General features: G+C 30.2%; 7 protein-coding genes across 8 annotated transcripts; all 7 read left to right on the top strand.

Annotated features, from left to right (window-relative positions):
• Nucleotides 1-410: 410 nt before the first annotated feature.
• On the top strand, nucleotides 411-1,849 carry LOC129614363 (XK-related protein 6). Its single transcript, XM_055528937.1, has 2 exons — nucleotides 411-455; nucleotides 521-1,849. The coding sequence occupies exon 2, from the start codon at nucleotides 580-582 to the stop codon at nucleotides 1,723-1,725; it is 1,146 nt and encodes a 381-aa protein (XP_055384912.1). The 5' UTR covers nucleotides 411-455; nucleotides 521-579; the 3' UTR covers nucleotides 1,726-1,849.
• A 2,125-nt stretch (nucleotides 1,850-3,974) lies between these two features.
• LOC129614397 (uncharacterized) lies at nucleotides 3,975-5,005 on the top strand. Of its 2 annotated transcripts, none has more exons than XM_055528974.1 (4): nucleotides 3,975-4,121; nucleotides 4,227-4,312; nucleotides 4,508-4,650; nucleotides 4,724-5,005. In XM_055528974.1, exons 1-4 carry the CDS (start codon nucleotides 4,035-4,037, stop codon nucleotides 4,906-4,908), a joined length of 501 nt encoding a protein of 166 aa, XP_055384949.1. In that variant the 5' UTR covers nucleotides 3,975-4,034; the 3' UTR covers nucleotides 4,909-5,005. The 2 variants fall into 2 exon arrangements, with proteins under 2 accessions (XP_055384949.1, XP_055384948.1); XM_055528973.1 differs by having other exon boundaries at nucleotides 4,505-4,650.
• A 5,549-nt stretch (nucleotides 5,006-10,554) lies between these two features.
• Nucleotides 10,555-11,330, top strand: LOC129614393 (uncharacterized). Its single transcript, XM_055528969.1, has 3 exons — nucleotides 10,555-10,705; nucleotides 10,774-11,028; nucleotides 11,081-11,330. The coding sequence occupies exons 1-3, from the start codon at nucleotides 10,591-10,593 to the stop codon at nucleotides 11,170-11,172; spliced, it is 462 nt and encodes a 153-aa protein (XP_055384944.1). The 5' UTR covers nucleotides 10,555-10,590; the 3' UTR covers nucleotides 11,173-11,330.
• Nucleotides 11,331-12,729: 1,399 nt separating this feature from the next.
• Nucleotides 12,730-15,276, top strand: LOC129614407 (eukaryotic translation initiation factor 2 subunit 3). The gene is made up of 5 exons (XM_055528995.1): nucleotides 12,730-12,961; nucleotides 13,318-13,492; nucleotides 13,856-14,310; nucleotides 14,367-15,022; nucleotides 15,086-15,276. The coding sequence occupies exons 1-5, from the start codon at nucleotides 12,902-12,904 to the stop codon at nucleotides 15,156-15,158; spliced, it is 1,419 nt and encodes a 472-aa protein (XP_055384970.1). The 5' UTR covers nucleotides 12,730-12,901; the 3' UTR covers nucleotides 15,159-15,276.
• Nucleotides 15,277-15,539: 263 nt separating this feature from the next.
• Nucleotides 15,540-17,810, top strand: LOC129614419 (eukaryotic translation initiation factor 2 subunit 3-like). Its single transcript, XM_055529009.1, has 5 exons — nucleotides 15,540-15,568; nucleotides 15,896-16,026; nucleotides 16,390-16,844; nucleotides 16,901-17,556; nucleotides 17,620-17,810. Exons 1-5 carry the CDS (start codon nucleotides 15,540-15,542, stop codon nucleotides 17,690-17,692), a joined length of 1,344 nt encoding a protein of 447 aa, XP_055384984.1. The 3' UTR covers nucleotides 17,693-17,810.
• Nucleotides 17,811-18,073: 263 nt separating this feature from the next.
• On the top strand, nucleotides 18,074-20,344 carry LOC129614418 (eukaryotic translation initiation factor 2 subunit 3-like). Its single transcript, XM_055529008.1, has 5 exons — nucleotides 18,074-18,102; nucleotides 18,430-18,560; nucleotides 18,924-19,378; nucleotides 19,435-20,090; nucleotides 20,154-20,344. The coding sequence occupies exons 1-5, from the start codon at nucleotides 18,074-18,076 to the stop codon at nucleotides 20,224-20,226; spliced, it is 1,344 nt and encodes a 447-aa protein (XP_055384983.1). The 3' UTR covers nucleotides 20,227-20,344.
• An 811-nt stretch (nucleotides 20,345-21,155) lies between these two features.
• On the top strand, nucleotides 21,156-23,689 carry LOC129614327 (polyribonucleotide nucleotidyltransferase 1, mitochondrial). The gene is made up of 5 exons (XM_055528883.1): nucleotides 21,156-21,290; nucleotides 21,354-21,770; nucleotides 21,820-22,357; nucleotides 22,433-23,458; nucleotides 23,512-23,689. The coding sequence occupies exons 1-5, from the start codon at nucleotides 21,184-21,186 to the stop codon at nucleotides 23,665-23,667; spliced, it is 2,244 nt and encodes a 747-aa protein (XP_055384858.1). The 5' UTR covers nucleotides 21,156-21,183; the 3' UTR covers nucleotides 23,668-23,689.
• The last annotated feature ends 1,951 nt before the right edge of the window (nucleotides 23,690-25,640 follow it).

Genomic DNA, 25,640 nt, shown 5'->3' with positions numbered 1-25,640 from the left:
AAGCTCATATATGAAGACAACTGATAAGTTGTTTCCATGTTACCGCTGTTCGCGTTAACTATGAATAATAAAGAGGTTTGATACTACAGCTACCGTAGAACTGAAAATATGAATATTTTTTCCAATTTTTTTCTAGTAATGTAAATAAGCATTGTAATAATACGAATAGCATAAGTAATAATACGAATACATTCGTACATTATTTGTTCATTAATAACGGTGACACTACATATAAATTAAAAAATTTTCTATAAAAGTATATAAAAACCTACTAACAGTTTTTATACTAAAAGTTTTTCGTAAAATAAAAAATGATTTGCAATTGTACCAAGTTTGGTACCATTGTTGATGTGTACACACCACCTCATTAGCAATAGATATCTTATATAAATTAAGCTGATTGCGCAAGTGCGAAATTTTCTCAAAGTTTGAAAGCTATTTCTTACTTCACTAAGGTAAATATTTATATTTTTTCCATTTATTTTTATTGTTTATTGCTATGTATTATAATTTTTTTTAGAAAGTAGAAAACATCTCATTTCAAAATGAATTATATTTTTTGCCATAAAAGCAGGTAACATGATTATTGAAAACTCAAGTAATTCAAATGAAGAATGTGTTCAAGACAACGATTTAGAATTATGTAAAGTCAAGCGAGTTTCAATATTAGATTTAATATGGATCGTTTCAATGATACTCCAAAGGATAATTAGTTTTGGAGTAAATCTATATTTGTTGGTGCATTACTACATGAATAATCTGGAAGATTATTTTATTTGGACATTAACTTGCATGATTGCATCATTAATTTTAACTACAATAATACATTCTTATATTCATTCTCACGGAAAAGTTGGAAGCTTTATTAAATGTTGCCATGTAATAATATTTGCTATTACCTTTCGATATACTCGATTATTATATTATTCCCTATTATCCCGGAAGCATGATAAAGAGAAAAATAAGCATTTACACTTAGAATATTATAAGAAAGTTATACGTGAAGATAGTGATTTAGCACTTTTAAGGATATTTGAATGCTTTTTTGAAGTTGCTCCACAAACCATTTTGCAAATAGTTATTGTGATCTTAGGAAGAAATGTTGCATGGATTCAAATAAGTTCTATTTGTCAGAGCTTAATTGGTTTAAGTTGGTGTATGGTAACATATCAGCGTTATAACAGATTTTCTCAAGCAGATAAGGAAAACATGTCATTGCAAGGGGCTGCATTTTATACTTTATACCATTTTTGTATAGCAACATCCAGGATTTTATCAATTTCTTTTATACTTTTAATTAATGAATTTCGTATTATTGTTCTATTAGCCGGTATATTTCATTCCTTGATTTGTGGATCATTAATTTTTTTCTATTTAAAACCAGTGTTTATGTCGGAAAATATAATAAGTAGTATTTTGTTTTGTGGAATTTTAGGCGTTATTTATATTTTTGTGTTTTTAATGCCCGCAGAAGGTGATACGAAGATACCCAGTACAATTTATCATGCATTATCATTAATAGAAATTTTTTTAATGTCATATGCATTTTACGCTTATAATAAAATTTTATTTGAAGATGGCCTTGTCATATTCTTAACAGTTTTGCCGATCTTTCTTTTTTGTTTTGGAATTATTATAATGATATACTATTATATGAAATTACATCCAACTAAAAAAGCTTTTAGAGATATAAGCAGAAACATAAATTCATCAAATGAAAAATGAAATAAACATTTTAGAAGTATTACATGTACATACCTACATCATTACAACGCCTTTTCATCAACTAATAACTTAATGTAAAAAAAGTATTTGTTTTTTAAAAAATAAAATTAATAATTAATTAATTCGAAAACTGTCGTTTTTTTCTTTACATTGTGATAATAGTTGTAAGAAGTAAATTCCATATATGACAAGTACATAAAATGTACATATTTACGTAGGTACCTGCATGCTATATTACAATCTTTTACTATTTTAAAATTTTATTTGTAGTATAGTAAGAAAAAAAAAGTTGTACCTGTATTAGATCCCAACTAGTTGGATTGCATGTAATTTATGTCATCCATTAATGTTCAAATATAAGTGCATGCAAAGAATAAAGAATTTTTATAGGAATGAGAACTCGAGTATTTTTACTGTTATTGAGAAAAAACGTGAGACATAGTAATATAATTAAATTTTGGGACCGAAAATTCCCGTCATTACATGAATTGTCAGAATATAGGGAAATTTATATACATAGTGAATTACATACGCAGTAATTGGTACCCATAAGAAAAATAGATTTATTCTATAATTATATATAATATTATATTAAGATTGTGTTTTTGAAGTTTAGGGACATTGTTTTAAAACAAATTAACATATTTTTCTTAAAATTTGTTAAATTTTATTATTTTAATTAATTAATTTATTTAAAAAATATTTAAAAAAACGTAACTTCAAAAACTATAATTATTGGCACCTTTGAAACTGCATTTATTAGCATTCCTCTATAACAATTAGCATTACAAAAACTACAATAATTGGCACCTTTAGAACTATAATTATTGGCACTATGTAAATATTTTAAAAATAAATTTATTTCATTTTCAAGAAAAATTAGTTTTAATCAAGTTTTCTAAAGAAATCTAATCTCAATCTAATTTTCTAAAAAAGATTAAAACTAGTTATTTATTTTTTCCAGTTAAATTTTTAGAAATTTTAAAATTTTCTTCAATTTCTTAAGCTTTAATTATAGTACAGGTGATATAGGAGAAATACCTTTTGTAGCTCTAACTTTTAAACCTAAAAAATATATGTTGTAATATAAAAATAGTAAAGAAATAAATAATGAATTTATGTATATAAATCAAATTTACCGTTACTTTACAGATTGTAAGTTTCTTGTGTCACCACTTCTAACAAAATTAAAGATATAATAAGATTTCGCCATTTTAAGGGACTATAGGATACCAATCTTTACTTTTAAATTTAGTCATAAGTGTTAAATTCTGTTCTTCTAAACAATTTTTGGTAGAATTTACATGCCTTAAATTCGTAAATCATATTTTATTCATAAATTACTAGAAATATGTACATAGATACACTAGAAAAAGGTATCTCAGGCTTCAGCACAAGAAAGTTGCAAACTCTATTTTTTTTTTTTAATTATAATTGATAAAGGCATAAAAAACAATTATAATAAGTTATTGCCCTTTATTCATGAAAAAATACTGAAAGATTTACAAGATACAAGAAATTTTCTTTCTTTAATTTATTTAACTAAATTACTTTACATTACACTAGAAGTGTTAACCTTTAATTTTTGATGAGTTTTATTCCAAAATTACTAATATTAAAATTAAGGCGTCAAAATTAAAATTAACAAAAATAAAATATATATGTATGTATGTAATCTAATTAAAGAGTTTTTTTATAACTACATAATTTAGTCTCATACAACTTGTATTAACATGTAACTAACGTTAATCAATTATATTCAATTGCAATTTGATTTACTTAATGATTTTTTAAAAAATTCAAATTTATTGACACACAATACAATGTATTGTATAAATATTTTAATAACAATACAATTATATTAAGTTATCTATAATTATATAAGACCTACATCAATTTCATTTAAATTATATAAGTAACATAAATACTTATGAACGTATATATTATGTATGTTTATTAGTATGCAAAATAGATAAATCCTTTTCTAACATCCAGCAGTGAATTAATTTAATTGGTTATTGTTGACAACAATAAATAAGAAAATTCAATTCTAGTTATATATTCATTTTTAATGAAGATTTAAGTTTAATAAAGATTGATGGGTTTAACAGAAATATTTTCCAATAAGTATATCATGTACATACTTAGTAGGTAGAAATTATATACGCAGACAGAAAAAAATATCATTTGAAGTAACCTATAAAAGTATAACCAATAGTAGATCAATCTCCAGTTTCCTTTTTGTTTTCTTTTGTAAAAGTTGAATTATTCGCAAAAAAGGAAGAAAAAGGAAAATTTAATAAAAAAATATGCACTTTAGTTTGTATTCAAGTGCTTTATTTGCAATAATCATATTGATTGATTCTATTGCTGCAGCTGATACCGGAAAGGAAAAAGTAATTTTTTTAATGCACTTTCCCATATTTTAATTTTAATAATACTAATTTAAAAATTAATTTTAATAAATTAAAATAATTTTGTTTTTTTTTCTATTTTAACAGGAAAATTTATTGAATGATTTGTTGTTAGGAAATAAATTTGATGCAAACAAGAAACAAGAAATTAAAAAAGTTAATCTTAATTCAAGGTAATTTTTGCATTTTATTGACGATTGTTTTTTTATAAAATTACTTGTAAAATTTTTTTGTTAATTAAAAGTATATAAGGTTAAGTTAAAATTACTTACATTAACTGTACAATTTCAGCTTAGATAATATAACTAGTTCATTATAAAATTTAAGTTATTAAATGAAACTGAAGCTATGTTTGTTTTTTTCAGCAGATTTAAGAGAACATTAAATGAAGCACAAGAAATTCCAGAAAATTATTATGAATTTTTTCAGCAAAAACCTTTACCAAATAACACATCTTTAGAGAAATTACCGCCATGGGCGTTGAAACAACTCGTTTGGCTGATTAAAATATGTAATTTTTTTTTATGAAAATTCCATTCATTTTTTTTTGTTTAATGTTAATATTTTATTTAATTATATTTTAGTACAAAATTGTGCTTCTACACCTGATACAATTCCGCCTAGAAGAGGAAGGCAGGCTTTATATGATGACAATGAGCGAATTGAATTCACTCCTAGAATGGGTAAAAAATCTGTTCCATTTAAGCCCAGGCTAGGTAAAAGAAATTTTAATGACGAAAACAATAATATGTTAGAGTCATATTTTTAATTTTATATTTCTAATGTTTAGCATTAAACAAATATATTCAAAAAAATTAAACTAATAAAGAAGCAAAATTCAAATAGAATAAAAGATATGAATCTTATTTATATGACTTTAATTTAATTTTTTTAAACTTCATAATTTTTGTGGAAACTCCAATTTTTTATTTATCTGTAAGTAACATAAGAATGTTGAAGTCAGTTAAAAAAATCATTAGATTAGTATTTGTTTAAGTTTTAAAATTTGTAGATCTATGTTATTTTTACTTTTTATCACAACTTGCGTCATATATAGCAAAAGTAAATACATGTAGGATATTTATAATTGGAAAAGAATAATTGTGATCGAAGCCTCTTTTGTACAAAGTATTTAATATTTTTTCTATTAAAAAAAAAATTCTTCGACTGCCAAAAATGTGGAACTGAAACCCTTAATTTTTTGTGTTTAAATGACATTAAAAATTACTAATATATTTTCAGTAAGTGACTTTCGAAACATAAGATCCTAATACTATATTATAACATGTGTCTATTAGGTATATCTGTAACTTTTGAAAATATGTAGATCATAACGGTTATTTGAACAATTGAAACTCAAATTGATTATCATATTCTGTAATCAATTTTTCGATTCAGTACTTGATTACACAGATTCAATATGAAAACATAGGTTGAAATACGTTTCATCTTGTTAAAAAAGCTTGTGGGAAATATTCGTAAAACAAACTGATGACTCTCATAGTCATAAATATTTGATAATAGATAAAATTAAGTCAGATTTAGTTGTTTTTTTTATTGTAAATAAAAAAAAATCAGTTAATCACACTTGCACCGCATCGAAAATTTTAATACTCGCCATTTTTAAATCCAAAAACAGTTTTATTACATGTTTATTCAATATCGGAGCTATTTGAAATAACGTTCCACCAACATCTTTTCTTAGTAGAAATCCCTGCGTTACGAGTATATGGCGGACGTTATACGAGGGATGAAAATGTGTTATAAGAGTACCGCGTTATAGGGAGGATTATATTCATTTTAAAAAATTTATTAGATCTGTTCAAGAAGCTCGTTAAGGAAAAATAGAATAAATTTTTCGTTGCCAGGGATTCAAATTAAAGGAAAGACAAATTGTGATAAAGAATCTTCGTTAATTAACAACGGCTATTACTTTTAATGAATTCGAATGATAGAGTGATAGAAACAAGTTTTCTCCAAGAATTAATTCCTTTTCAATGACAACCATGCTGGTAACAAGAATTATGCCGCAATAGTTCGGGGAAGAGAAAAATGAATATGTCTTTATCATAATTAGAAATTTTGGTGGTACACTGTGGTTATCAATGACATTTAGAAAATGATGATGTTTATGAAATATGATTAAGTTTATAAAAGTCTACAATTTTAATTGTTAAATAGACTGCAGATTGCAAGATTGGAAAATGTAAAGTTTAAATAAAAGTTCAAGCAAAAATTTATTAAGAAATGGGGTAACTGAGCATCTGCAAACATGCAGAAAAAATTGGAATGGCTCCCTGGTCTGCGTCTGATCCCTGAGGGACGGCAGTTTTTGAATCCTGACAGTAGGTATAAAATGCAAAATTTAATCATTTGTGTTATGGAGAAAACAAAAGGATTTAGTACACCAGGTGGTAATCGAACTACGTTGGAGAATCCACCCTCTTCAGAGGTCGGCTCTACGGATTCTGTAGAGAGCCATTTATTGCATTTGATTGATCCGTTTAGGAGGAACGTGAAAACCCGGCGTTCACCACCTACATGTGATGTGCGGATTTTAGGAAAGAACAAAAAAAATATAGAAGGTGGACTACCGAACACTCAAGCTCCATAGACCAATAAGGATATAAACATGAGTAAAGCTCAAGCCAAAAAAAGTGGTGATCAGAATGCTGACATACATAAAAGGATTAGCCAACTAGAACAGCTCTGTGTGGCTTTGAAAAACGAGGTTCTTCAACTGAGGGCTGAGAATGAAAAGATAAGAAAGAGAAACGTGTACAAATTACAAACAATAAGTCTAATAATAGTAATCATAAAGAAAAAGACGCTGCACCACAAGCAAAGCAGGTGAGGTCAATCTTGGACGCCTCTTCAACAGATGAGGAAGAACTCGCCAGAGAAACAGATTGGATTCTAAAGCAAAAGAGGTCCAGTAAAAAAAGAAAAGCGGAATCATCTCCGGAAGTGGTCTAGGTGACGATCAACGCTGACGATCAGAGGTGACCTAGGTGACGTCTAGGTGACGATCAAAGCGGATGTTCCTGATTCTAAAAGTAGAGGCGATGTCACGAAAACCTATAGGCCGTCTCCAGTAGTCATAAGTAATGTGGTTGACTATAATCAAATAGAGTCAACATTAAAAAATAAGGACATCAATTATAAGGTTAAAATGAATAACAATCAATTTAAGCTTATTGTAAGTTCCGAAATTGATTACAGGAATCTTATTAGGGCCATGAATGGATCTGGACTAGAATGGCATACCTATGAAAACAAGCAGGCCAGACCAATAAAAGTCATAGTAACAAATCTTCACTCCAGTTGTAAACCGGAAGATATAAAAGAAGACTTAAGCTCTAGGAGTTACAAGATCTTATATGTAACCAATAAAATTAAAAAAATAAAAGAAAAAGGAGATGAAAAAAATTTATGAAATCGATCACATAAACCGAATGAAAGTTAGGATAGAGGCACTTCGAAAGGATAGGACCATTCCGTAGTGTAAAAGGTGTTAAAGGCATGGCCATACACAAAAATTTTGCCAGAGAGAACCAAATTGTAGACACTTAACATTAGATTGTAGTAAGCCAAAGAGTACTGCAGCAAAGTGTTCCAATTGCTTGGAGGCCCACCCAGCAAATTATAGGGGCAGCCTTGTAGCATGGAACTGCAAAAACGTAGAAATAAGAACAGCAACACTCGAGAATAGTTTCAAAAGATGTAACATACGAGTACAAGGACGTTCTCCAAACGAAAACTGATGACGGTGGCACGAGCAATAAAGCGAGGGCCAGTGACGTGAATGTTTTGTATAAAATGCAAAATATGATGCAGAACATGCTAGATATGATGGGCAAGATCTCTCAGAGTTTGAGCATTTTAGAGAGCGAAGGGAAAAAATCGAGTACCTGGTAAATGATGGCACGAGGTAATTTTAAAATAGCAACATGGAATTGCAATGGTATTGCAAATAACAAGGACATGCTTTCTATATACACAGAATATAGACGTGTGCCTCGTAACTGAAACAAATATGACTTTAAGAAGGAGGATTCGGTTTTCGGGTTATAGAATGTACAACTCGAACCACCCTGGAAATATAGCGAAAGGCGTAACAGCGATAATAATAAAAGAAAATATAGTGCATTGCGATCTGCACCAGATGCAAACCGAGGGAATGCAAATGACGGCGGTTCAGATCACTTCGACTAAGCAAAAATTTAGAGTGGCTGCATTATATTGTCAATGGCGCTGACAAATGGAACTACAGATTGGTCAAGATTTCGCTTAGAGATTGAACGATAAATAGATCTAAAGAAAAGAATAAGAACGTCCCAGCACATAGATGAGGTGGCCGAAAACTTTACTAAAATTATTCAAAATGCGGCTTGGAGTAGTTCAAAAATTAATGCTATTAGGAGGGGAGGCATAAACTATACCCCACATATACTAGCAAAAATAACACAAAGCAGGCGGGCGAGAAAGAGGTGGCAGCAAACTCGTGATCCTACTGATAAAACCAGATATAATCGTGAATCACAGCAGCTAAGACGCTGTTGTGAAGCAACCTATCAAACATCTCGCTCCTATTAAAAACAAAGATAGAACTTGGACAAAAACTGACAAGAATAAGGCAAATGCGTTTGCGGATCAGTTGGCCGATATATTCTGTCCGCATGACAGTCAGGGCGTGTACGAAAATGACTAATCTGCTTTTGTTGAGGATAGCGTGACTATTCCAATTGTCAAGGAAAGAGATGTTATAGAGGAAATCCGGACTCTTAAATCTAAAAAGGCCTCGGGATTTGACCTAATAACGGCCGATATTTTGAAAAAATTACCCAAAAAGGGTACAACGATGCTTACGCGCCTAATAAATGCGTGTTTAAGATTTAATTAAGGTAGTGCCTGAAATTTGGAAAGTTGCAGAGATAATCATGCTGTACAAACCTGGCAAACCTATAGACAGGGCGACTTCTTATAGACCAATCTCATTGTTTCCGAAGATTTCAAAACTGCTAAAGAAGCTTTTATTGTGAAGGCTTCCTATAATTGAAAGTAGAAGGTTTATCCCGAATCATCAATTTGGTTTCCGCCGGAACCACTCAACCATAGATCAGATTCATAGAATAATTGATTTAGTACAAAATTCACTGGAAGAAAAAACAATATGCTCTATCATATTTTTGGACGTAGCCCAGGCTTTCGATAAGGTTTGGCATTGTGGATTAATAAAAAAACTTAGACGATTACTACCAAGGCAGTATGTTGACTTGCTCGAATCTTACCTGACTAATAGGGAATTTCGAGTTAAACAGGAAGAGGAGTACTCTTCGCCCAGGGATATCAGGTCGGGGGTACCACAGGGGAGTATATTGGGCCCGATATTATACTTGCTATACACATGTGATACAGCTACATTTGCTGATGATACAGCAGTTGATGATGGAAGGAGCACATAAAGAAAAGGAGATCTCAACTCGAGGAGGAATACAGAAAGTTTGAATGGCTTTTGACAAGGCGAAGCCAATATACAACAAAGTTTTGATATATAATCAAATATTTAAGCCTGTCTGGGCTTACGGTATTCAGTTATGGGGCTGCGCTGCGCAGACTCATATCCAATCTATTCAAAGATTTCAAAATAGGGTATTACGGGATATTGTAAACGCCCCTTGGTATGTCCGTAATGCCGATATACACAGGGATATCACGATCCTAAGTGTCACAGATGAAATTAAAAAGCAAGCAGCAAATCACAAAATGCGTTTATCCAATCATGTCAACATCGAGGCGGCTCGATTGGTTGATAATCAAAACTTTGTTAGGAAACTTAATCGGACGAGACCTCTCGATTTAGTTTAATGTTTTTTATCTGGAACAATGAGTACTTAGTACGCTATTGTGCCAGATCAAAAGCTTGTAAATAATCAAAAAGATTAGAGCAAAATTAATGGTTAGTCGTTTCCGACTAGTTTTATAATTTATTTGAGGAGGGTGTTTTTTACTACTGCTTTTCGTCTGGCAGTGTCTTTCTAGATTTTTCACCCTTTCTCTCGGTAAAAAAAATAAAAAAAAGATAAAAAATAAAAAAAAAAAATATGATAAAATATAATGATCGATCCATTAATTCAAATGTCATATGGGGGTACAATGAAAATTTATTAACATTTTTATTCTTAACTCCAATACAACTTCTTGTAATATATACACAAACATTGAATTCAATTTTGAATTATTTTAATTTATTCTGAAATATTTTTGATACAGAATCGAAATCTCAGAATTTTATAAAGATTTATCGATTTCCATTTGGCAGCACTGTATGTAAATCTTTCTATTGTGTCTATGTACATATGTTCTATCTAGTTGTCAGATAGATTGATATTTAAAGTAGTAAACAAAAGATTTATTAAAAACTTAAAAAACCTTCTAAATATTTAGAAGTATGGAAACTTTTTCTGCTGGTAAACAAATAGAAGAATTAACAAGAACCCTTGCAAAACTTACACAAGAACTACAAAATCAAATTAAACAAAATCATGATATTTTAATATTTCAAGGTAAATATCGTTTTTTATTAAATACATATGTGGCATTTTTATCAATAATAGTTTTTTTGTTATTTAAGCAACTTGGGTTGGTCTTTTAAATTCGGCTTTGGACGTTAATGATACAAATATGCACAATTTTAAAGATCTTACAACCAAGACCAAATCAAAAGCTCTTCTGCGATATTCAACTATTGAGGAACAATCAAAAATTCTGGAAAGGGTTTGTTTAACCGCCCACAAAATGCGTTTATGCAGTCAATTAATAAAATTAGTAAAAAAGTTGAAGAACAATAGAGATAATGTTTCACAAATAGGACTACAAGCTCAAATAGGTATAACAATAGTCAATGTTATCCACACTTTGCTTACAATAGTTATTTTTAGACACTCTTCTTCAAGACAAAGACATAAAAAAATTCAAATTCTTACAAAATGAGATTAATGTTGTAAAAAATGAAAAAGGTGTGAGAATGTAATAATACAGCAATAGTTAAAAATATTCGATAGTAATTACGTTATAGAATCCTATGAAATTTCTATACATTAATTTAATATACAGTACTATGGCATTACTATACATCTTAGCTTTCCCAATAAAAAATATCAATTATGTAATGAGATATGAATGACTCTTATACGATCCTAAAAACGGTAGTGTTGATCTGCCAAATGTAGTAGTTGGGCAAAGTTCAGGCCGGGCACTCCTTAAAAAGTTTAAGCACATAATATTCCTTGATTTACCGCAGTTAAAACTATTGAGTAGCTGAGAGTAAACTGCATATTTATTTTAGGAAAGAACGATAAATGTTAAAAGCCTGATGAAAATCTCGTGTGTAATTGAAGTCTGACATCAGGTAAAATCTAAAGAAAAAGTAAAAAAACATCCGATCTGATGATATCAGATTTTTAAAAACAACGTGGCGGAAAATAAATTTTTAAAAAATAATTTGCTATGATCAGCTGATTCTTGTTCGTTATAGATTATAAATGTTAAAAACAATTACCCAGTGGTCGAAGTGAGATACTCACAGTAGTGGGATGATAAAAAAAAATAAAAAAAAAGTATTATTTCAGTTATTTTTTAAAAAAATAATTAAACAAAATTTACCAAGCTTGAAAGTAAACTAACGAGAATATTTATATTCAAAATTAAATCAACTGAAAATTGAATCAAAAACTGTGCAAATTGTTACCAAAGAAATGCATAGACTACTATGTAGTAACGAAAATTTCATTAATAGAAAAAAATTATACGTTACTATTTGAAATTGGTATTATTTAAAATTACATATAATTTTTTGTTAAAAAAATTTTTAAAATTCATTGGAAAATTTTCTTAAATTTTTAAAAAACATGTTCCGGAACGCATTTTAAGTAGTAGGATGGATTTCCAATTATTTAAAAGTACTGGGATGGCATCCCACTCCATACCGCCTCACTTCGAGCACTGCAATTACCGATAAAAGTTTGACGTAAAAATATAAATAAAGCCTGATCGTCTATTTCGCTATTTTACTCGGAAAGTGAGCAACTATCATAAACTTGTATAATTTAATTTTCGAGTGAGAAGAATTATTCCGATTGCGTATCTCGTTGTTTTTTTTAATTGTATACAAAAGTTTTTCATTTAGTTTTTGAAGGGGAAACATCCCAGTTGATAATTAGGGGAAAAAATGCAAAAGTCCAATTAAAATGAGTAATCTTATTGGAAAAGTAAAACATCCATTAGAAAATGCTTATAATTCTGATTTGAAAGTGAATAAAAAGTGAGTAAAAAAGCGAGATACACGAGGTTGTAAGAATCACAAATGTAAATGTTCATCCGATTTTATCATAGATTAAGTCGTAAATTTAGTCTTATGTGTAACTGGAACCAATTAATCTGGACTATATGATTTTGCTTGTTTCACCCCTTCGGTTTTTTGATTGAATAAACGCCATAAGGGTTGCTTACTTTAGTCAAATGTACAAATTTAAGATTATACTACGATCTCTTTCTATCTAAGGCCTTGTTTAGGAAAATTATTGCAAAAAAATGAAATGTATTAATATTGATGTGTAGACAACTTGTAATATAATATAACTTGCTTTGCATCGAAGGAGAATATCTCATGTACGAATTTCGTTGAAAAAAGCCGATACATTTTGTTAGCTACGTAAACAAAATATTTTATTAAAAAATAATAAAATAAAGAAAATTTTAAAATGTCCGCGGCTGAAGATTATAAAGTTTCGAATTTACAAAAGCAAGATCTTTCTAAATTGGTAAAAAATTTTCGGAAATAAGAGTTTCACGTGTCTTTTAAACCTCAACTTCAAAGTGATTAAATCTTAGATATATTATGATTTACTAAAGATAATTGTACTTATTTTAAGAAAAAAATTGAATAAATATACATATGAATTAAATTAAACAAAAATATTACAAAAAAAAATAAAGAAGTTGAGTCGTAGAGGATGGAAACTTTTATCTGCATATATCGTTAGCTATACAGTACAAAATCTCCAGGGCCAATTTGTGATTTCTTAGTCAATTTTCAATTTGTGATAAACTTAGATTTGTTTCATATATTGGAAAGTATTAAATTTAGTTTTTTTCAATACATTTTTACGTGTTTTAGGATATTAGCAAGCTCACACCACTTTCACCTGAAGTTATTTCTAGACAAGCCACAATAAATATTGGCACCATTGGACATGTAGCCCATGGTAAATCGACAGTTGTTAAAGCTATTTCTGGAGTACAAACTGTTCGTTTCAAAAATGAATTAGAGAGGAATATCACCATTAAATTAGGTAAGCAGTTAATATAAATTTTATATAAAAAACCTCCTTTATTAAATATTCTGGTGTAATATTATATTTAATGTGATTTATTAGATTCATGAATGCACGATGTAATGTGTAGTCACGATTACGAAAATGTTGAAATTTTTAATTCTAATTCTAATTGCGCTTTCTTTCTACACCTTAACAAAAAATTAAATTATTAGATAAAAATATACATGTATTAACTTGTATACCATGGAAGACGAAACCTTGCAATATTGCAATTTAAAATACAATTTTCATTCACATTAATTTGCAAATGAATTTTTAAAAATTAAAATATATTTAAAAATGGTTTCTTAAGTTATGACAATTAGGTGTATATTTCAGGTTATGCTAATGCCAAAATATATAAATGTGACAACCCCAAATGTCCGCGTCCAGCGAGTTTTATATCTGGAAGTTCCAATAAAGATGACAATTTTCCATGTACAAGACCGGCGTGCTCTGGTCGTTTTCAACTTGTTCGTCATGTAAGTTTTGTGGATTGCCCCGGTCACGACATTCTTATGGCAACTATGTTGAACGGTGCAGCAGTTATGGATGCTGCGTTATTATTGATTGCAGGAAATGAATCATGTCCACAACCTCAAACTTCAGAACATTTAGCTGCCATTGAAATAATGAAATTAAAACATATTTTAATTTTGCAAAATAAAATTGATTTAGTAAAAGAAAGTCAAGCAAAAGAACAATATGAGCAAATTGTAAAATTTGTGCAAGGCACTGTTGCTGAAGGAGCCCCCATAATACCGATTTCGGCTCAGTTAAAGTATAATATTGAGGTATGATTTTGTCTTTATACTTGTTGAACATTTGCTTTATAGTTTTCTCTTTTAAGGTTTTATGCGAATATATCGTTAAGAAAATACCTATACCAACACGTAATTTTATTCTACCACCGCGGCTGATTGTTATTCGTTCATTCGATGTAAACAAGCCAGGATGTGAAGTTAATGATTTAAAGGGAGGAGTTGCTGGTGGATCAATTTTGACTGGAGTTCTGAAAGTTGGTCAAGAAATAGAAGTAAGACCCGGGGTAGTTACAAAAGATTCTGAAGGGAAAGTCTCCTGTCTACCAATTTTCTCCAGAATAGTTTCGTTATTTGCTGAACAAAATGAATTGCAGTTTGCTGTTCCTGGGGGTTTGATTGGTGTTGGGACGAAAATCGATCCAACTTTATGTCGAGCAGATCGTTTAGTAGGACAGGTTTTGGGTGCCGTAGGCGCATTGCCAGAAATTTATGTTGAATTAGAAATATCGTACTATTTGCTAAAGCGGTTGTTGGGTGTGCGTACAGAGGGTGACAAAAAAGCAGCTAGGGTTCAGAAATTATCAAGAAACGAAATTCTTTTAGTAAATATTGGTTCTTTAAGTACAGGTGGTCGAGTTGTAGCTACAAGAGCTGATTTAGCAAAAATTATCCTGACAACTCCAGTTTGCACAGAAGTGGGTGAAAAAATAGCTCTAAGTCGGCGTGTAGAAAAACATTGGCGGTACGTTCGTTTGATTGCATAAGCACAATGTCGTTTTTACATTATTTATTTTTATTATTCCAGTTTAATTGGCTGGGGACAAATTCGTGGCGGAGCGACAATTCAACCAAATCTTGAACAATTTAAACCGCATTAAAAATATAAATGTGTTGACCTCAGTTAATTTACAAGATTATCAAATAAAAACGCGAATATCAATTGTTATTTTCATTATTTATTGGTGTAAAGTAAATGACAAGGTCATCTTAATAAAATGTATTTTTTATTTACATTAAAAAAAATGTTCTATTCTTGGATCGAAATTTTGTCTTTTGCAGGCTCCCATATAAGATTAATGGTTTTCCAGTTAAAAACTTAAGTTATTTATTTTCATAAATGAAAATTTACGGAAAAATTTAAATGAATCATATTCAGTTTTTTAAAAAATATTCAGCAAAACACCTTGAATTGCATTGTACGATTTTTCATTAATCAGGTACGTGCAACCATCAATATGTAACTTAAGTTTTAAACGGTGATGTATCAACAACATCATTTTAAAATAAAGTACTTTAAGCACATTTAAGTTTTTAGAACATATGTATGCGTTTACAAATTCATACAAATACTGCGTACCATTGATCTACACTACGGTAACACGTTATTTCATTTTGACATTTTTAGCTTTAGCATGATTACAATAGCATACATCTAGGGATGCATTTATACACGTACCTATAAATTATTCTTATTTTTAATGTGAATCAAAAAGGATCAAAAATACGCATCGTAAAACATTTTTGTACTCTAAGTTTCTAGCTCATCAAAAACTACTTCAATACTTTATGGACGTTATTAAGGTAATTTTCCAGTATACCTTTTTTATCCTGATAGACAAGCCACAATAAATATTGGCACCATTGGACATGTAGCCCATGGTAAATCGACAGTTGTTAAAGCTATTTCTGGAGTACAAACTGTTCGTTTCAAAAATGAATTAGAGAGGAATATCACCATTAAATTAGGTAAGCAGTTAATATAAATTTTATATAAAAAACCTCCTTTATTAAATATTCTGGTGTAATATTATATTTAATGTGATTTATTAGATTCATGAATGCACGATGTAATGTGTAGTCACGATTACGAAAATGTTGAAATTTTTAATTCTAATTCTAATTGCGCTTTCTTTCTACACCTTAACAAAAAATTAAATTATTAGATAAAAATATACATGTATTAACTTGTATACCATGGAAGACGAAACCTTGCAATATTGCAATTTAAAATACAATTTTCATTCACATTAATTTGCAAATGAATTTTTAAAAATTAAAATATATTTAAAAATGGTTTCTTAAGTTATGACAATTAGGTGTATATTTCAGGTTATGCTAATGCCAAAATATATAAATGTGACAACCCCAAATGTCCGCGTCCAGCGAGTTTTATATCTGGAAGTTCCAATAAAGATGACAATTTTCCATGTACAAGACCGGCGTGCTCTGGTCGTTTTCAACTTGTTCGTCATGTAAGTTTTGTGGATTGCCCCGGTCACGACATTCTTATGGCAACTATGTTGAACGGTGCAGCAGTTATGGATGCTGCGTTATTATTGATTGCAGGAAATGAATCATGTCCACAACCTCAAACTTCAGAACATTTAGCTGCCATTGAAATAATGAAATTAAAACATATTTTAATTTTGCAAAATAAAATTGATTTAGTAAAAGAAAGTCAAGCAAAAGAACAATATGAGCAAATTGTAAAATTTGTGCAAGGCACTGTTGCTGAAGGAGCCCCCATAATACCGATTTCGGCTCAGTTAAAGTATAATATTGAGGTATGATTTTGTCTTTATACTTGTTGAACATTTGCTTTATAGTTTTCTCTTTTAAGGTTTTATGCGAATATATCGTTAAGAAAATACCTATACCAACACGTAATTTTATTCTACCACCGCGGCTGATTGTTATTCGTTCATTCGATGTAAACAAGCCAGGATGTGAAGTTAATGATTTAAAGGGAGGAGTTGCTGGTGGATCAATTTTGACTGGAGTTCTGAAAGTTGGTCAAGAAATAGAAGTAAGACCCGGGGTAGTTACAAAAGATTCTGAAGGGAAAGTCTCCTGTCTACCAATTTTCTCCAGAATAGTTTCGTTATTTGCTGAACAAAATGAATTGCAGTTTGCTGTTCCTGGGGGTTTGATTGGTGTTGGGACGAAAATCGATCCAACTTTATGTCGAGCAGATCGTTTAGTAGGACAGGTTTTGGGTGCCGTAGGCGCATTGCCAGAAATTTATGTTGAATTAGAAATATCGTACTATTTGCTAAAGCGGTTGTTGGGTGTGCGTACAGAGGGTGACAAAAAAGCAGCTAGGGTTCAGAAATTATCAAGAAACGAAATTCTTTTAGTAAATATTGGTTCTTTAAGTACAGGTGGTCGAGTTGTAGCTACAAGAGCTGATTTAGCAAAAATTATCCTGACAACTCCAGTTTGCACAGAAGTGGGTGAAAAAATAGCTCTAAGTCGGCGTGTAGAAAAACATTGGCGGTACGTTCGTTTGATTGCATAAGCACAATGTCGTTTTTACATTATTTATTTTTATTATTCCAGTTTAATTGGCTGGGGACAAATTCGTGGCGGAGCGACAATTCAACCAAATCTTGAACAATTTAAACCGCATTAAAAATATAAATGTGTTGACCTCAGTTAATTTACAAGATTATCAAATAAAAACGCGAATATCAATTGTTATTTTCATTATTTATTGGTGTAAAGTAAATGACAAGGTCATCTTAATAAAATGTATTTTTTATTTACATTAAAAAAAATGTTCTATTCTTGGATCGAAATTTTGTCTTTTGCAGGCTCCCATATAAGATTAATGGTTTTCCAGTTAAAAACTTAAGTTATTTATTTTCATAAATGAAAATTTACGGAAAAATTTAAATGAATCATATTCAGTTTTTTAAAAAATATTCAGCAAAACACCTTGAATTGCATTGTACGATTTTTCATTAATCAGGTACGTGCAACCATCAATATGTAACTTAAGTTTTAAACGGTGATGTATCAACAACATCATTTTAAAATAAAGTACTTTAAGCACATTTAAGTTTTTAGAACATATGTATGCGTTTACAAATTCATACAAATACTGCGTACCATTGATCTACACTACGGTAACACGTTATTTCATTTTGACATTTTTAGCTTTAGCATGATTACAATAGCATACATCTAGGGATGCATTTATACACGTACCTATAAATTATTCTTATTTTTAATGTGAATCAAAAAGGATCAAAAATACGCATCGTAAAACATTTTTGTACTCTAAGTTTCTAGCTCATCAAAAACTACTTCAATACTTTATGGACGTTATTAAGGTAATTTTCCAGTATACCTTTTTTATCCTGATAGACAAGCCACAATAAATATTGGCACCATTGGACATGTAGCCCATGGTAAATCGACAGTTGTTAAAGCTATTTCTGGAGTACAAACTGTTCGTTTCAAAAATGAATTAGAGAGGAATATCACCATTAAATTAGGTAAGCAGTTAATATAAATTTTATATAAAAAACCTCCTTTATTAAATATTCTGGTGTAATATTATATTTAATGTGATTTATTAGATTCATGAATGCACGATGTAATGTGTAGTCACGATTACGAAAATGTTGAAATTTTTAATTCTAATTCTAATTGCGCTTTCTTTCTACACCTTAACAAAAAATTAAATTATTAGATAAAAATATACATGTATTAACTTGTATACCATGGAAGACGAAACCTTGCAATATTGCAATTTAAAATACAATTTTCATTCACATTAATTTGCAAATGAATTTTTAAAAATTAAAATATATTTAAAAATGGTTTCTTAAGTTATGACAATTAGGTGTATATTTCAGGTTATGCTAATGCCAAAATATATAAATGTGACAACCCCAAATGTCCGCGTCCAGCGAGTTTTATATCTGGAAGTTCCAATAAAGATGACAATTTTCCATGTACAAGACCGGCGTGCTCTGGTCGTTTTCAACTTGTTCGTCATGTAAGTTTTGTGGATTGCCCCGGTCACGACATTCTTATGGCAACTATGTTGAACGGTGCAGCAGTTATGGATGCTGCGTTATTATTGATTGCAGGAAATGAATCATGTCCACAACCTCAAACTTCAGAACATTTAGCTGCCATTGAAATAATGAAATTAAAACATATTTTAATTTTGCAAAATAAAATTGATTTAGTAAAAGAAAGTCAAGCAAAAGAACAATATGAGCAAATTGTAAAATTTGTGCAAGGCACTGTTGCTGAAGGAGCCCCCATAATACCGATTTCGGCTCAGTTAAAGTATAATATTGAGGTATGATTTTGTCTTTATACTTGTTGAACATTTGCTTTATAGTTTTCTCTTTTAAGGTTTTATGCGAATATATCGTTAAGAAAATACCTATACCAACACGTAATTTTATTCTACCACCGCGGCTGATTGTTATTCGTTCATTCGATGTAAACAAGCCAGGATGTGAAGTTAATGATTTAAAGGGAGGAGTTGCTGGTGGATCAATTTTTACTGGAGTTCTGAAAGTTGGTCAAGAAATAGAAGTAAGACCCGGGGTAGTTACAAAAGATTCTGAAGGGAAAGTCTCCTGTCTACCAATTTTCTCCAGAATAGTTTCGTTATTTGCTGAACAAAATGAATTGCAGTTTGCTGTTCCTGGGGGTTTGATTGGTGTTGGGACGAAAATCGATCCAACTTTATGTCGAGCAGATCGTTTAGTAGGACAGGTTTTGGGTGCCGTAGGCGCATTGCCAGAAATTTATGTTGAATTAGAAATATCGTACTATTTGCTAAAGCGGTTGTTGGGTGTGCGTACAGAGGGTGACAAAAAAGCAGCTAGGGTTCAGAAATTATCAAGAAACGAAATTCTTTTAGTAAATATTGGTTCTTTAAGTACAGGTGGTCGAGTTGTAGCTACAAGAGCTGATTTAGCAAAAATTATCCTGACAACTCCAGTTTGCACAGAAGTGGGTGAAAAAATAGCTCTAAGTCGGCGTGTAGAAAAACATTGGCGGTACGTTCGTTTGATTGCATAAGCACAATGTCGTTTTTACATTATTTATTTTTATTATTCTAGTTTAATTGGCTGGGGACAAATTCGTGGCGGAGCGACAATTCAACCAAATCTTGAACAATTTAAACCGCATTAAAAATATAAATGTGTTGACCTCAGTTAATTTACAAGATTATCAAATAAAAACGCGAATATCAATTGTTATTTTCATTATTTATTGGTGTAAAGTAAATGACAAGGTCATCTTAATAAAATGTATTTTTTATTTACATTAAAAAAAATGTTCTATTCTTGGATCGAAATTTTGTCTTTTGCAGGCTCCCATATAAGATTAATGGTTTTCCAGTTAAAAACTTAAGTTATTTATTTTCATAAATGAAAATTTACGGAAAAATTTAAATGAATCATATTCAGTTTTTTAAAAAATATTCAGCAAAACACCTTGAATTGCATTGTACGATTTTTCATTAATCAGGTACGTGCAACCATCAATATGTAACTTAAGTTTTAAACGGTGATGTATCAACAACATCATTTAAGCACATTTAAGTTTTTAGAACATATGTATGCGTTTACAAATTCATACAAATACTGCGTACCATTGATCTACACTACGGTAACACGTTATTTCATTTTGACATTTTTAGCTTTAGCATGATTACAATAGCATACATCTAGGGATGCATTTATACACGTACCTATAAATTATTCTTATTTTTAATGTGAATCAAAAAGGATCAAAAATACGCATCGTAAAACATTTTTGTACTCTAAGTTTCTAGCTCATCAAAAACTACTTCAATACTTTATGGACGTTATTAAGGTAATTTTCCAGTATACCTTTTTTATCCTGATGGGTGCAATAAAACTCAAAAGTAAAATGTGTTTTCCTCCTTTATCAAATTTGAAAGAATTTATAGTGTTGTTGTTTCTTAAATTTTTTTACATTTAAAATTTTAGCTTATAAAAAAGGTTGTAATAGGAATCGTATTCTGTTTCCATCCCTGATATCGAACAAAAACATTAAATACATAACCTCAAATTAAAAAGCATAGAATTAAAAGAAAAAATATTAAAAACTTAACCTTAACAAATGTTTCGAAAGCGAAATTTATTAAGTTTAAAATTTCGAAACTGTTTAAATTTTTTTCAAAATTTTAGTGAAGATGCAGCAACAGTCGAAACAAAATTTAATAATGGGTAAATTTTTAAGTTATTCAAATAAAAAATTTCATTAATTCAAATTATATTATGGTTTTGCAGAAGAAATATGCTTTTGTCAACAGGAAAATATGCTCGTTTTGCTAATGCTTCCACAATATGTGAAATGGGGGATACTTCTGTAATGGTTACAGCTGTTTCATCAAAGCAAAAAACAACAAATTCTTTTACACCTTTAACAATAGATTATCGTTTAAAATCAGCAGCAGCAGGAAGAATACCTACAAATTATTTTAGACGAGAACTTGGGTCTTCCGAGAAGGAAATATTAACGGCACGTTTAGTTGATAGATCTATTAGGCCATTATTTTCAAGTGATTTTAAATATGAGACACAGATTGTTTGCTCAGTGCTAGCAATGGACAGTATATTTTTGCCAGATATTCTCGCGATTAATGCTGCTTCAACCGCTTTGAGTTTAAGTGATATACCATGGAATGGTCCAATAGGAGCAGTAAGGTAAAAAGCAGTATTTTTTCTCAACAGCATTCTAATATTAAGATTATAGAGTAGGTTTGTGTGATGATGAAGTTTTAATAAATCCAAGTAGAAGAGAATTGCAATCTTCAATATTAGATTTAGTAGTTACAGCTACAAAGCAAAATTTAGTAATAATGTTAGAGGGAAAAGGAGATGTTGTGTCAATTAATGATATGGCGAAAGCTATAAGGGTTGGTGTTCAACAGGCCCAATTAGTAATTACTTCAATTGAAAATTTGCAAAAAACGGCGGGTAAACCTAAACAAGTTGAAGACTTACCTGAAATAAATGAAGCAGTTCTTGAAGCGGTAACAAGTATGAGTGAAATGCGTTTGAGAGAAGTTTTCCAAGACGAAACTCACGATAAAACTTCAAGAGATGTAGCTGTAAATCAAATTAAATCCGATGTTTTGAATCGAGTCTGGTCTAATTTTCCTAATGAAGATCCCATTAAAATTGGAAATGTTTTTGGAAAAGTATGTAAACAAACTTTTAGAAATGCAATATTTGAAGGAAAACGTTGTGATGGACGTTCAGTTGACGATTTAAGGAAAATTTCTTGTCAGGTATAGTATTGCATAATTCCTAAATTTATGTATATAATAGTTTATAAACATTATGTATATAAAAGTTTTTTATAGATTGATTTGCATAAACCTCTTCATGGATCAGCCCTTTTTCAGCGTGGTCAAACACAGGTGTTATGCACTGTTGCTCTTGACTCTTTAGAAAGTGCTTTGAAATTGGATTCTTTAACCTCAATAGACACCGGTGTTAAATCTAAAAACTTTATGTTGCATTATGAATTTCCACCATATGCTACAGGAGAAATAGGTCGTGTTGGGTCAGTGGGAAGGCGTGAAATTGGTCATGGAGCATTGGCTGAAAAAGCACTCGTACCAGTTATACCAAGCGATTTTCCATTCACTATACGTTTAACATCTGAAGTTTTAGAATCTAATGGTTCAAGTTCAATGGCAAGTGTATGTGGCGGTTCACTAGCTTTAATGGACTCTGGAGTTCCCGTATCCGGTGCTGTTGCTGGAGTTGCTGTAGGTCTCGTTACTAAATATGATATTGATGATTTCAAACAGTTATTGGATTATAGATTGTTAACTGATATATCCGGTATTGAAGATTACATGGGCGATATGGATATGAAAGTAGCTGGGACAAAACAAGGTTTTACTGCTATACAGTTAGATTTAAAAATACCGGGAATTCCTCTTAAAGTAGTAGTTGAAGCATTGCAAAAAGGTACTCAAGCTAAGTCAAAAGTATTGGAAATAATGAATCAATGTATACGGGAGTATCGGAAAGTTCGTAAACAGTCATGGCCAGTAACTGAAAAAATTGAACTAGGGCTAACGCAGCGTTCTGCTTTGTTTGGACACGGTGGAATAAATGCCAAAAAACTTCATGTAGAAATTGGAGTTCATATTACTCAAGACGAAAATAGTTGTATTACCTTATTCGCACCCTCCCAGACTGCTTTAGACGAAGCGAAAGAATTCATAAGCAAATTATCCGAAAAAACCCCAGATCTAGAATTCGGTGGAATATACAATGCCAAAATAGTTGAAATAAGGGATATGGGAGTAATGGTTACCCTTTATCCAAACATGCCCCCAATACTGCTTCATAACTCACAATTAGATCAAAAAAAGGTATGAATTCTTATTTGTTTTAGCCAATTCTTAATGATTTTCTTAAAAAATAGGTAGCCCATGCCAGTGCTTTAAATTTAGAGGTAGGGCAAGAAATTCAAGTTAAATATTTCGGGCGTGATCCAGTTACTGGCTTTATGCGTATATCTAGAAAAGTGCTACAAGGACCAACTGCACCGTTTATAAAAAATTTAGATAAAACTAGTTGAAATAAAGTACATACATACATACTTCTACAATACAATTAATCTTTTATTATCTTGAAATGAAAATTTTATAGTTTGAAATTTTGTAAACGAAATTTGCGTACATTATGTATATACATACATACATATGTCATTTTCAAAGTTTTTAAGGAATGTAATTATAACACTTATATTCAATTTGCAAGATTACTACACATTTTTGCAATTATGACTTATAATTTGAGAAGTAATATTTCACTTGTCTGAGTGTCGGATAGCTGAGTGATAATGATATTTTTTGAATTTTCAAAACCTACATTACAAACACAAATTATTTGAATTGGTTTGTGTCTACAATATGATTACATATAAACTTTTGTACGACAAATATCACTGCGGGCGTTTCCACTAGGACAAAAATAGCAAAGGAGTGGTACCCGGGTTAAAACTAGCCTACGAATTTTTGCAGTGTCAGTTTTTGAAACTGAATTTTGAAAAATTTTGAAACAAAAAATTGAATTTTCTTTTGCAATTCTGACTGTGGGAGAACTTATTAGTGTAAATTAAAACATCACTATAATAGAACTATTAAAGCAGCGTTACTAACGAAAGCTCTGGAATAATCTCAATAATATCTTCCTAATCTCTTAATAATGAGTTCTCTACTAATTGAGGTTATGAATATCAAAGCACGAAAAAATTTTATGCTGTCGATTTAACTGAAAATCTTTTATAGTTCTATCTACCAATAAAATCGTAATGCTCCTTGCAGCAAACTACAAAAACGTGCTGCCATTATTGCAGATCTTTGTTAGAACTGCAGAATTTTTGTAATCAATTTTACTTTCATATTATATATACATAATATAGATATAATGTATAATTGAAATGTTGAGTATAGAATAGTAAGAAAAATTTATATTGATAAATAAGGGAGTTGAGTTATTCAAAGTTACAAAATGATTAAATTTGGAGCTTATTAAGGAAAATTCCGTTGTTTACCTCGATAGAGACTGAGTCAGATCAGATTCACAGTTGTCAGAGCACGCTTTGTTGAAATGAGGAAATTCTCTAATCTGAAAGTTTTGATTTCAGGTTAAAAAATGTACATGGATCTATTTTTTGATAGATTTAAATCTGCTTTGACGTCAAAAACTAAAACTTTCTATGTATGGCAAATGCGTTAACTTGACTGTTGGTTTTACTAACAAAATTGTCATCTCACATTATCAGTTCAAATGTTTTTGATTGATAGACTTGTCAATATTTCGTATAAATTTTTGTTTGATGCTTCATTCATTAGTTAATATATTATAATTGTGAATTCAATTATAACCCCAAATTTTGTATAAAGCTACAAAAAAGTTTTTATTAAGCTTGTACAAAATTAACATATATTAGTTTATTTTTTACTTACATTCGTCAATTGTTAATGTTAATGGTTTGGGGTTATCCACTTATGGTTCTTCTAAGCCTAGTCAGGTTACCAAAATTTTCTTTACTAATGGGTCATCAGCCTGTAATGCACAAAAAAGGTCCCTTTTTATTACCTAATAATAAAATAAAAATAAAAGATTTCATTTACTTATATTTGTCTAGATATTTTACAGTTAACAATCTAATTGACAATAATAATATGTAAGTCAAATTTTTGACTGGAAGCACACAGTACAAATATTTAAAACATTTGCATAAAAGTTTGACATAAAAATATAATAACAACCTATGTGTAAGTACTTGTCAAATTTTATCGCACAGTTTCGTTTTTGGTTTGTTTTGAATACCTGCAAATATTACTTTCAGCAGTATAAAGTTTCAGGTTTATGAAATATGGTCCTTTTTGTCCTTTTACTTGTCTCATTCCTAAAACTACTATAAATAAACCTTGTTACTCCATAACATGTTATGGGCGAACAGTAATCTATATGCTACAATCCCAATTAAACATATTAAATCAAATATAGCTAACTATGCGCTTGAATTTAAATTGATAAACT

The sequence above is a fragment of the Condylostylus longicornis genome, unplaced genomic scaffold, assembly GCF_029603195.1.
Source record: "Condylostylus longicornis isolate FDR11 unplaced genomic scaffold, ASM2960319v2 ptg000107l, whole genome shotgun sequence".
NCBI classification, from domain to species: Eukaryota; Metazoa; Arthropoda; class Insecta; order Diptera; family Dolichopodidae; genus Condylostylus; species Condylostylus longicornis.
The sequence above is the reverse complement of the archived record's forward strand: the minus strand, read 5'-3'. Positions and strand labels throughout refer to the sequence as shown.